The 12,866-nt window shown below is 31.6% G+C and overlaps 1 protein-coding gene across 1 annotated transcript; it reads left to right on the forward strand.

Annotated features, from left to right (window-relative positions):
• Positions 1 to 2,593: 2,593 nt before the first annotated feature.
• LOC105139981 (polyadenylate-binding protein-interacting protein 9-like) lies at positions 2,594 to 10,122 on the forward strand. Its single transcript, XM_011046636.1, has 10 exons — positions 2,594 to 3,441; positions 4,504 to 4,614; positions 4,727 to 4,771; positions 7,254 to 7,326; positions 7,434 to 7,546; positions 7,679 to 7,738; positions 7,899 to 7,946; positions 8,052 to 8,120; positions 9,548 to 9,609; positions 9,700 to 10,122. Exons 1-10 carry the CDS (start codon positions 3,154 to 3,156, stop codon positions 9,755 to 9,757), a joined length of 927 nt encoding a protein of 308 aa, XP_011044938.1. The 5' UTR covers positions 2,594 to 3,153; the 3' UTR covers positions 9,758 to 10,122.
• Positions 10,123 to 12,866: the final 2,744 nt, after the last annotated feature.

Here is a 12,866-nt window from a genome sequence, read left to right on the forward strand (position 1 = left end):
CAATTAACCTCCTTATGGTTCGACCCCGGTCTTGCCGGGTTATTTATTACTTCGACACTCCTGCACTTGGGAGAAGACATTAATCTTTTAGTCATGTCATAAATATATTAGTAAAAGCATGACATGCCCGTGTGATGCCGCGAGCTTGTGGCATGTTTGTGCATTATCGTGGATTTGGAAAAACATCATATAAAAAAAATTGTTACCATCCACAATATTTTAAAGGAAAAAAGTACAAAGTTATATTCTCAACCAGCTCAATATTAAAAAAACAAAATTAACAAAAATAATTATGAAAAAAAACACAAAAAAAGAAGAAAAAAATGACAATTTTGGAAGAAAAAAAGCAAAAAACAAATAATAATAAAATGAGAAAAAAAACATGTGGGGAAAGTTAAAGCTAAATTTTCAACCAGCTTAATATTAAAATCATTTAAAAAAACACTGTAGCAATTTATAGTGTTTTGTGAGGAAATATACAATTATAATTTTCAACTAGGTCAATATTAAAAAAAATCAACAAAGATAATTTTGACAAATATAAAAAAATGAAAGGAAAAAAAACATGCAGGGAAACACTATAACAATCGATAGTGTTTCATAAGAAAATTTACAGTTGTAATTTTTAATCAACTCAATATTAAAAACAATAAAAACGACAAAGACAATTTAAAAAAAAAAACATAACAAAAAAAATCATATGGGAAAACACTATAGCAATCAACGATGTTTTAAGAAAAAAACTAAATTGTCAACCAGTTCGGTATGAAAAAAATAAATTTGACAAAAATATATTTGGAAAAAAAACATTGATAAAAAAAACATGTGAGGAAATACTGTAGCAAGGCAAAAATCATGTGGAAAAATACTCTAGCAATCTACAGTGTTTTAAACAACGACAAAACTAAATTCTCAATTAGCTTAATATAAAAAAAATAAAATTGATAAAGATAATTCTGAAAAAAAAATTATTTAATAAAAAACCATGTAGAGAAACACTGTAGCAATCTAATGTTTTAAAGAAAAAAATTAAAAAACTAAATTCTTAATAAGCTCAATAGTACAAAAAATAAAATAAAAAAATAATTATGAAAAAAAAATATAAGGAAGGAAGACAATTTTGGGAAAAATTAAAAAAAATGAAAAAAAAAATATGGAAAGCTAAAGCTAAAGCTAAATTCTCAACCAACTCAATATTTAAAATATAAATTCGACAAAAATAATTTTAAAAAAAATATGTGGGGGAAACACTGCAGCCAAACAAAAACCATATAAGGAAAACACTTTAGTAATCCACAATGCTTTTTTTTTTTGAAAAAAGCTATAATGTTAAGTTATCAAACAGCTCAATATATAAAAAAACCGACAAAAACTATTTAAAAAAAGAATAAGTCAATTTTGGATAAAAGAAATGAAAAAAACATGTAAAAAAAGGAAACAAAAGTGAAAAAAAAAAACACGTGGGGAAAGTTATAGTGTTTTAACCATAGTTTTAAACCCTGGCCCGGCCCGGGCCCGGCAAGTTAACTCGGGACTCGGCGACCCGGGGCTGGAATCAGGCCGGGTTGATGAAAAAATAAGGTAAGCCATGACCTGGTGTGACCCGGGCGACCCGGCGGGTTGACTCGGAAACCCGGACGACCCAGCAAACCCCGGTCAAAAACCTGATTGCAACCCGTTGACTTTTATTTATTTTTACTAAAATGACGTCGTTTTAATTTTTTAAAAAAAATAAAAATTGACCCGGCCGACCCGGTCAAAACCTGGAACCCGGGCCTTGGACCGGGCCGACCACCGGGCCGGGTTTAAAAACTATGATTTTAACGAAAAAAATAAAAAACTAAATTTTCAAACAGCTCAATAGTAAAAAAATAAAATTAATAAAAATAATTCTGAAAAAATAAATAAATATGTAAACAATGATAATTTTGACAAAAAAAAAACATGTGGGGAAAGCTAAAGCTAGATTATCAGCCAGCTCAATATTGAAAAAATAAATTTGATAAAGATAATTTTTTAAAAAAATATGTGGAGAAACACTACAGCAAAACAAAAATTATATAGGGGAAACACTGTAGCAATTTATATTATTTTTTTTTTAAATTATAAAATTAAATTCTCAATCTACTTAATATAAAAAAATAAAATCTATAAAGATCATTTTGAAAATAAATAAATAAATCATAAAAAAACAATGAATGAGAATATTATAGTAATTTATAATATATTTTTTAAAATATATAGGTAAATTTTTAACTATTTCAATATTTAAAAAAATTAGTAAAAATAATTTTGAATAAATAAATAAATCTAAAAAAAACAATGTATGAGAATATTATATATTTTTTCAACTCATTTAAATTCCATATATAGGTAAATTTTTAACTATTTTAATATTTAAAAAAATTAATAAAAATAATTTTGAACAAAAAATAGAAAAAAAAAAGAAAAAAAGAAGAAGAAAAACTCAATTGTGGGTTAAAAAATGTTAAAAAGAAGAAGAAACAAAAGCGAAAAAAAAAAAGCTACAGAAAAAAAAAAAGAAGCCGTGTCATTGTTTTCAATTACCTAACACTACCCAAAAGCTTTAGGCCTTTGCTTAAGTCACTTTACGTTAGCTTTCCTTCCTAACCTCACTATAATAGTTAAATATACTTCCAACCCTCTCTCCTCTCTCCCCTCTCCCCTCTGGCCTCTCCCTCTCGAGTTAGAGAGAACACACAAAAAGAGAGAAAAGAAGAAAGAAGCCAAACAAACAAAAAGCCAAAACTGTTGTGTTCTTCTCACATTCTCACCTCCACTGCCAAAAACCCTAACTTACTCTCTTTTTTCTTTACTCACTTTATAGTAAAAAAAATCTTTGATCACTCATTTCTCTTACTTTTTTTTTTCCATTTCTGCTTAATATTTATTATTTATGTCAGAATTCATCATCATCATCTCTTTAATGCCTATCTATTTATAAGCTAATTACATTTCTATACATTCCAAATCTCTGTCTCTTTCTTTTTTTGTTCTTTTCACTGATAGAAATAAGAAAAAAAGAAGAGAACTTGTTGTTGGATTTTCTGTTCAGTAGTGGTTGTTGCTGATTTCCAATAAAGAAATAAAGTTAAGGTCTTTCTGGTTTCTGGGATTTTTGAGTATCTATCCATGGCTGCGGTTGCTGAGATTGCCAGTGAGGCTGCAGTGGCTGCCAAAAGCAACAGCAACACCACAACCAACAAAAATGATAACAACAATAATTTGGATTCAGAAAGAAACCCAAAATCAGAATCTGAATTCACTGTTCAAAAGCTTGTGGATATGTTCACCAAGTTGAATCCTTTGGCTAAGGAGTTTTTCCCATCATCTTACAATAAAAACAATCCAAAACAATTTCATATCAACAATTTTCCAGTGCCTAACAAGCAATCAGCCAATGACAACTTCCCTAAAAGGGTAATTCCCTTTTTCTCTTTGATCATTTCTATTTTGATCTTGAATTTCTGTTTTTTTATGTGTTTTTTAACAGGTTCTTACTGCAATCCATATAGTTTTGACTGGTGGGTTTTGATCAATTTTTTTTGATCAATGTGTTACTTGGGTTGTATCTGTGTTATTCACAAATGGGGTCTGCCAGATTTTGCAGTTTCAAATATTGGTTTTTTGTTGATATCACTGATAAAGTTATCGAATTGCTTTTTTTAGACTATATCTGCCTATCAAAATTTGAATTTTGATGACTGATACATTTGTTTTCAGCTATGAAAATTATGTTGTTGATTTTCTAAAATTATTTACCAATTTGTTGTAATGTTAGTATTAAATTGAATACCATAACTCTCATTATGATTTCACTGATGACTGGGGTTTTATTATTATTATTATTATCAGTATGATTTATCTGAGTATGCCACAAGGGCTTTGTTATCGTAATCCTATTCTAAATTAAGTAGGTTTGTTGGGTTTGAAGGTAAAAGAATTTCCATCTCCAATATGAGTTCTCAATGTCAATCTATCCTTTTGTTTTATTTTTCCTATTTTCTGGCAGTTTTAAGTAATTCCAAAATGAAAATAGGTGTTTCTATTTTTTTTCTCTTATTTATATATTTTAGCTCTTCCTCTATACTGTTCCTTCTTTATAATATTAATTTATATGTTATGAAGTGGGTTTCTGATCTGGTATTGCCTTTAAATTAATAAATCTATTGGGTCTTGCTTGGGAATTTGTTTCCTTGACCATCGCTAAGATCCCTCTGTACTATGATTGTTAACCAATTGCTGCTTTCCCTTTCATCTGACAGGGGATAGTTCTTTTCCCTCTTTTGTCTTCCTCTTCGCTTGAGTATGTATTCTATTAAAGTTTTAAAATTTTGGCAATGTTACAAAAATTTCTTTTTTGAAAGTAATATGGCAATGCCACTTGAAAGCTATGAGAAAAGCTGCTGTGATGTGCCACACTTTTTTGTCTTTTCTTTTTCTTGGTTATGCTTGCTGAAATTTTACTTGTGTTTTATACAGCGAAGAAATGACTTTAACCAGGGGAGGAGAAGGTTGAATGGGAGAGCTTATAGAGCCCAACGAGAAGACAGTATTAGACGAACAGTATATGTTTCTGATATTGATCAACATGTAAGTTTCTGATACCTATAGCAGAAGTTTTATGTTTATTTCGATGCATTGATTTTTATAGCTATTGGTTTTGCTCCTGTTCTGAGTTTAGAGAAACTGGTCCACAATTTAGGTAACCGAAGAGCGGCTTGCTGGCTTATTTAGTGGTTGTGGACAAGTAAGTTACATTTCTTGTTAATATTAATTGGTTTATTTTGCAGTTTCTACAATACGGCTAATTAAGTCTTGGTGATCCATATTAGTTCTCATGAATTTTATATTATGATGGCTCTGTTTCACTTCAAAATGATCTTTCTTTCTTCTAAAGCAAAGCGGATTTCATCTCCTTATTGTACTGGGTTCATCCTACAGAATGAGAACTTAGAATACAAACTTAGCTCTCTTATTGTAAATCTAGAACCACACCTATATTTTTGGGGTTTTTGGAGTTAACAATCTGTACATTTTATAATGTTTGTTCAATGTATCTTTAATGAATTGATCTTTTAAGATTTGCAAAATCAATTGGTGTCCAGCAATGTATCCCACCATAGCATCATTTGGCAGTGAAGCTCTTCAAACTCTCTGATTTTTTGACTTATTGCTTAGCATTCTGGTTAGAAGATGCTACAAGAAGTCTTGGTCAATTTTGTTAGTCAATTTTATTTTTGTTGGGATAATATCTTGTCTCTAGAGATTTAACCATGGGTTATAATCTGATATTTGTGTGAATTGAAATCCTAAAAAGCCATGGTTGTGTTGATATGAATTCAAGCCAGATATGGTAATGTGGAGTTGTTTTAATTCTAAATTTAATTTTCGGTTTCGAGTGATGGTCTTGCCCAAAAATTTCTGTGCAAACTGAGAAACAGATTTACCATTATATGAAAAGGGAGGCCTTGCCAACAGAACATGACAAAAGAAAACTTGGCTTTGCATCTTGACTATGCTGATGATGGCATGCTAAAATTATTCTATATTAGTAACGTTGTTTGTTTATACTTGATGCATCGAGTTTAGGTCTATCTCAACAATCGAGTCAAATGCAAGCTATCTACACCCAAACTAGGAGATTCATGAGAAATTTCCTTCTCATGGCTCAACTGTAAGGAGCTGATAGGGTTTGAATAGTGTGAACAAAACTAACCATACATTTTTTCTAAATGCAATTGTATGATCTATTAATGCTATTCAACAACACTGCCGAAACAGACGATTTACAGAAGTATAATGATAGTACGTTATAAATGAGCATCAATGCTAGATTATCACTTATGAGTTTTTCTTTTTATATTGGATTTGCTTCTTTTTTCTTTTTGAAATAAATTTGAATATGTGCAATTTATGGGAATAACTTTTCTTTTATTTTATCAAGGTTCATGGAAGGGCTTTAACTTTATTAAGTGTGCTTCTATTAATACCTTCTACTAATATTTAGGAGATCTCTTAGTCGGTGCATAAGCTGATACAAAAAAAAGAAAAAAAATAAGAAGAAAATAAAATATAGAAAAGAAAGTAAGTTAGATGGCACCCACAGCTTCTTGTTAGTTACATAACTCATGATTGTTTTTACAGTTTGCATGCGAGTATCTTTTAAATAAAAGTTATTTGTTTCATTGTTACTTTAGCAATTCAATCTATTTGTTATATTAACTGGTCATGTTAGAATTACTGATAATAGTTTCACACATTGGTGAGAATCTAATGGACTTCATAAAATCAAAGCTAGTTACGGTAGTATGAAGATGTATTGACTGATACATTTATGTTTCACTTCTTGATCTCATCTGGTATGATGTTTTCATAATGGATGCTAATTATAGAGCTGGGCTCATTTGCTCCTGTTAGTGACAATTTTTTTCTTCTCACCTTTATGAACTTCTGCTAGAGAGTTGCAATTTATATTAACAGTTCTAAATTGCTGGTTTCATTATATTATAATGACATTATGTTGCATAAGAGCTTGTGAAGTCAGTCTTCTCATACTTTCAAAAATTTGTAGTGTCAATACATCTCTTCTATCATTTTCTATTAGACCATATAGTTTCCATACAAACATAATTGCAGGGATTCTTATTTCTTTCCAAGGGTCATAGGGTGTATTGTTTGCATACACAGATATCTATATAATCACCTTGTGGTGAGTGTTTTGGTACTGTCTTGTATTTCTTTATTTGTCAATTAGTGCCTCATTTTTTTATTGTCTTTATTTTAATTTTTTATGATATGTTGCAGTGTTCATGAGTAAATTATATCTTAGCAAATTTAGATTGTATTTTTGAAGGATGTTTAAAAGTCAGGTTCCACATTTATTTGGATTGAAGAACGAAAAAGTGACTTAAATTCTGCACCTGGGCTATAAACAACTAGGTAGCCTAGGATCATTTACCAATCATGTAATAGACAATAACTGGTTGAAATTTCTTGTAACCCCTGAACCAATCCAGTTTCTGTGTGATTGAAGGTTTACTTACTTTCCTAATACTGTCTATTGGTTCTCGGAGTTCATGAGATATTTGGTTGTCTGCATTTAAACGGGGTTGAATCTGAAAAAAAAAATTGGTTCAAAATCTGCTCACAATTCCAATTCCTAGGACTCATTACCTTTTTTGTGAACATGATTTCTGCAATCTCATCATCATTCACATGCTGGATTGAAGGTTGTTGATTGCCGGATTTGTGGTGATCCGCGTTCAGTTCTTCGTTTTGCCTTTGTGGAATTTGCTGTTGAGCGTGAGTTAACAGCTGCCAGCAATATTTTATTTATCTATTGTTTTTTGCACAATCTAATATGTAATTATAAGTGCTCTTTACATATGAAGTTGAATTTGTTTCCACAGAAGGGGCAAGAGCAGCTTTAAACCTTGGCGGGACCATGCTAGGATACTATCCAGTCAGAGTGCTACCTTCAAAAACTGCTATCCTTCCAGTGAATCCTACATTTCTCCCTCAGGTATGAATGAATTTTATTATGGCCTTTTAAAATTGTGTAATTCTGTATGATTTTGCTATTTTAGCAAAAACTTAAGTTTTGATGCTTGAGAGGTGGCTTTCTTGATGATACCAACATTTTTACTAAATGCAGTCTGAAGATGAACGGGAGATGTGCACTAGGACAGTCTATTGTACAAATATCGAAAAAAAGGTTGGACCCCCTCCTTGCATTAAATAGATTAATGAACTCTTGAGTCCCATGTAGGGCTGTCTGCTGCATATTTTCCATTGTACTGTTATGCTTGGTGATTTAGTTCACAACTTCACTCCTACGTAATTTCTTCCAGTTAATGAAGTTAATTTAAATACAGGTTTCTCAAGCTGAGGTCAAGAATTTTTTTGAATCAATATGTGGTGAGGTGAGCATGGCACCAAAGTGTCCCCATCCTCCCTCTTCAGACAAGTGGATGCCAAGAGCTCTTCATTGAGTGACCGCACTTTTTTTTTTCTTGTTTTATTGACAGGTCACTCGCTTGAGGCTTTTAGGGGATCATGTGCATTCAACTCGTATAGCTTTTGTTGAATTTGCTATGGTAAGCTATAATGTTTGAAGTTATTGAAAATTCTTGAAATTGCATTATGTTCATGAAATTGATGGCTAGTGTGGTTTTACACACTCACACTCATGTAAATACAGAGCCATACTGATAACATGTTTGGCTTTTATTTATGCTGGTTTGCATGAATAACTGAACTTATTCTTTCATATGTGTTGTTCACACACATAACAATAGCTGCCATGGTGTAAATATGTCTGCCTCTTGTTGTTGCTGTTTTGAATGAAATGCTGTCATTTTTTTTTCATATGGAGTTTTGGGGGTGAGGGGTTGGGAGCTGTCTTGATTATTTTGATATAAATTTTCTCAGTGAATTTTTGTTTTGCTTATTTGGAGATGTAAGCAGTCATTCATCATTTCTGTTTCATGGGTAGACTTGAATTAGTGAGAATAAAACTTTTCTAACACCTCCTCCTCCTTCCTTCATTTACTTGTGAACAAAGTACCTTAACCAACCCTTTCTCTCTGTTGTGAATTGCTACGTGCCCTTTCTTTGCTTGTTGTATGTTCATTCTTGTAGGTTCAGCCTGTGTGTGTGGTGTGACTGTGTGATGCATGTCCATGTGCTCAAGGTTCATTTTCTTTCAGACTTTTATTTGTTTGCATTGAAGGAAATTAAATTGATAGAAATTGCATTTATTGGATGATTTATATATTATTATGGTATTTGTGTTTGTTCCTCATCTAAAAATATCATGTCTGTGGTCTCAATTGAAAGAGAGATGCGTTCTAATTTGACAGTTTTAAGGTTGAGCAGGCTGGAATTCTTGAAAATGAAAAAAAGAAAAAGAAACAAGAAAAGATCAGGAATAGAGCTCAGCATATAGTGCACAATTTAAGTAGAATCTCTGGATAGAAGTGAACTAATAATGAAAATTGATTGGTGGGATTCACTGGTATACAAATTGATTTTTGCAAGTTACAACCGTGCTCTTTATCTATGAAAGCACTGTTTAAATTTGTGTGGATTTAATTCCAAAGTTATTCAATTTGACAAAGGAGAGTAATGATTCATTATGAAGAGAGTGAGATTTAGCTCACCTTGAAAAGTATGGTGTTGAACTAGATTGAATATCTGATAGTTGTTTGAGGGAAAAATGAGAGGACCAGAGAAGATATAAAATAGCAATAGTAATCTCTATAAGAGCTGCACTAGTACGTATCATACCATGTATTGGTGATAAAACATTTATAGTAGAGTTATTAATTATGTGCTTACATTTTGAAAAAAAGTTCTTTCTCCTGATATTGATGGTATTGCCTGCATTACATTTTCATTTAACAAGGGCTGTGAAACATTTAGCTGTGATGCTCCCAATTGATCTCATTCATTCATGCAAACAATTGCCATTCTTTTTCTATTGGATTCTCTCTTTTCTGATTCCTTTTGTTTTTGTAAACAGGCAGAAAGTGCCATAGTTGCGCTGAATTGCAGTGGGATGGTCCTGGGATCCCAGCCTGTCAGGTATCATCATTGTACTTGAAGTGAGTTTTGTTTTCAAAGGATTTGAGCTAAGCCAGTGCCAACCTCTCTTAAATGTTTCAAATTTTTTAGGGTAAGTCCTTCAAAGACACCAGTGAGGCCACGAGTTACTCGCTTAGCATTGCATTAACTAGTCAGAGTCAAAGACCCTTGGATGGAATTCAGTGATTTCCTGGTTGAGGGGAACTCCGTTGTGCCGAAGGGATGGTGAAACTTTCCCTTGTCTCAGTGCTTCCATCATTTCCATCGCAACAACTGAAACATTTTAATGTGACTGAAACATATTGTTGCCTGCTTCAAATTGAAGTTTTTACAAGATTGTCTCAGTCTCCGAGAACTTTTTACCTTAATTCCACCCCCCCTGTTCGAACCATTTCAGCAGTTGACTTTGGTAATTGTAGTGGTTCTGATCACGGTTAAAGACGCCTATAACTTGAGCAAGTAATTTCTTTTATTCAATTTACTGCAAATAATTTGCAGTGGTAATTTGGTACCCAATCCTTGTAGTTATGGAGGGCATTAACTCAGACAAAGTTCATGAAGCAAGCTACCAGGAAAGACGCAGGACCTGTTTTTGATCAAGGTTGGCAAATTAAAGTAGATTTGATGGGTTGGGGAATGGTGGAATTGGCTCCAGGCCTGGGATGCCTTTAGCTAAGGTTGCGCATTACACAAGTAAAGCAGTAAAGAATCAAGGATCGAATATAAGATGTTTAACAGTGTAAAAATAAACTGATCAACTAAAAAAACCAAAAAAAAATTAACCAAGAAAGCTAAATTAAGATAAAAAAAAATGATTAAATTGATTTTTAAAACTATAAATTTTAATAGGTTCACTTCAGTTTGATATAAATTGAACAGGGGTATTTATAAATTGAACGGGGGTATAAATAGAAAATTTTTAAAGTTAACCTAACTCTAATATAACGTTTAGTCTGATTTTGGTATCAAAACTTAAATTGATATTTTGGTATCAAAATTTAAATTGATAAATTGAACGGGGGTATAAATAGAAATTTTTTAAAGTTAACCTAACTCTAATATAACTTTCTCTGCCCTCACAAAAAGCTACTGCCCTGACCCTTAAGAAATTAAGAATATTTATCTCAATTAATTCTTAATTTTTCTTTTTTGTTTCAAGTTTCAACTGGTTTATATCTATTTTTATCTTAAAAGTCTTATATTATATAGATTCAAACTGAACACAAATCCACCTCTCCATCTCCCTAGCTTCTTGCCTTTTGCGTAAGCCGTCGCGATCCTCCTCTATTCTTGCAAGTTGCAACAGAAAAAAAGGGCTCTTTCATTAGAGAAAAGACAACAAGGTAAATTTTATTCCTATGTCTCATTCATCAAATATCATGCTAATTTTAATTCTGCATTTTAGATTTTGCTTATTTGCTCCTAAATAATTTTTCAACACTCTTGTGTTGTTCTTTCTTCTGGTCATTAGAGCTGGTTTTGGTTTGTATGAGTTTGCATTTAAGTTGGTTGTCTAGTTCCTATGATGATTGACAAGTTTTGCTTTGTTTGAGTTCATTTAAGTTGGTTGTCTAGTTCTTATAATGATTGACAAGTTTTGCTTTGTTTGAGTTTGGATTTTTATTATTATCTTAATTTATTTCAATGGAAGATTGAGTGTTTTTTGGATTGTGTAATTGATTTGATGTTTGATTAATAGTAATCTTCTTGTTTTTTTTTCTTTCAGTTACTATGTTTTGGTGAGGGAGGGAAGGAGTTTATAACATGTTATTAGTATTTAGTATTGATACTAAAGATTGGTAATAAAGCCGTTGGACATCTTTTAGTGGAGATTATCTTCTCAGAGTTTAAAAAAACAATGCCTAGTGTTAGTGAAAAATAGAGGATTCAATTTGATCATTTGTGATTGATATGACATTTATTGCGTTTTAGGTTTTTTTTTTTTATGACTTGTGGATGACAATTGTGTTTTGTTTTGTTGATGGAGGAGCATCTTTATGCTGGTTAGTGTTACTAAAACTAGTTTTGAGATTGATGTTCTTGGATTGTGAGGGAAATGCTGGTGAATCAGCTATTGTGACATTTACTCGCCTGATAATTCATGGGTAGATTTTCATTTTGATAACATTAGTTCCCAAGATAGCTAGCAAAATGTATCATAGGCTTTTTTCTTGCATTTGCATTAACTAGCAGAATAATAGGCATGAAGCTTAGTGATTAGGGTTGTCAGATGTCATTTTGCTAATAGTTGAATTGCTAACTATCACCTTTTCATCAACATCTACATAGTTGAAAATAATTACTTGATTCATGTTGTTGTTGTTTTTATAATTTCAGATGGATAATCAGGAAGATCCTACACCACATGAGTCAAATCTTTCAAGTTCGGAACTCAATCCTTTACCTATTCCAGTTGCAGTCAGTACCTTTAGTATAAATAGCAACATTGAAAGTAATCCACCTTCTAAATGTAATAAAAGAAAAACATCTCAAATGAGGGATTACTTTAAAAAACTAGATGGTAATTCTAAAGTTTCTAGGGCTGCATGTATGTATTGTGAAAAAGACTATGTATGTCATACTATACTTAATGTGACTAGTAACATGTGGAGTCATCTAGGTGCATGTAAAAAATTTTCTTTTGTCATACTATAGAATAGAGGGGGTGATAATGGAGAGGAAAATCTGGTAACTATTAAGGTAGTGAGTTATAATTATGAAGAGTGTAGGTAAGCCATTAGAAAAATAATTATACTTGATGAGCTACCTTTTAACTTTATAGAAAACCAAGGATTTAAATCATTTTGTAAAGTAATGTAACCTAGATTTGATGTTCCTTCTTATTTGATGATTTGGAGAGATTGTTTGAAAATTTATGCAGTCGAGAAGGACAAATTAAAGAAAGTTCTTAAGGATCAACGTTTATGTTTAACAACTGATACTTGGACATCAATCCAAAATATTAATTATATGTGTTTGACTGTCTATTGGATTGATAAAGGTTGAGACTTGAATAAAAGAATTCTAAACTTTTGTCAAGTTTCTAATCATAAAGGTGAAATAATTGGCCGAACGATTGAGATTTGTTTATTGGTATGGAAAATTGATAACAATTTAACAGTTACAGTAAACAATGCAAGTTCAAATAATTTGACAATAAGGGGATTACTTTAAAAAACTAGATGATAATTCTAAAGTTTCTAGGGCTGCATATATGTATTGTGAAAAAGACTATGCATGTCATACTATACTTAATG

This window comes from Populus euphratica, unplaced genomic scaffold (genome assembly GCF_000495115.2).
Source record: "Populus euphratica unplaced genomic scaffold, PopEup_1.0 scaffold113.1, whole genome shotgun sequence".
Taxonomy (NCBI): domain Eukaryota; kingdom Viridiplantae; phylum Streptophyta; class Magnoliopsida; order Malpighiales; family Salicaceae; genus Populus; species Populus euphratica.

Excerpts from the sequence above, each read along its gene's own strand:
- LOC105139981 (XM_011046636.1), top strand. The coding sequence starts at position 3,154 with ATGGCTGCGGTTGCTGAGATTGCCAGTGAGGCTGCAGTGGCTGCCAAA. Across the intron at positions 3,442-4,503 it reads ATGACAACTTCCCTAAAAGG|CGAAGAAATGACTTTAACCA; the intron begins GTAATTCCCTTT and ends TGTTTTATACAG. Across the intron at positions 7,947-8,051 it reads TTGAATCAATATGTGGTGAG|GTCACTCGCTTGAGGCTTTT; the intron begins GTGAGCATGGCA and ends TTTTATTGACAG.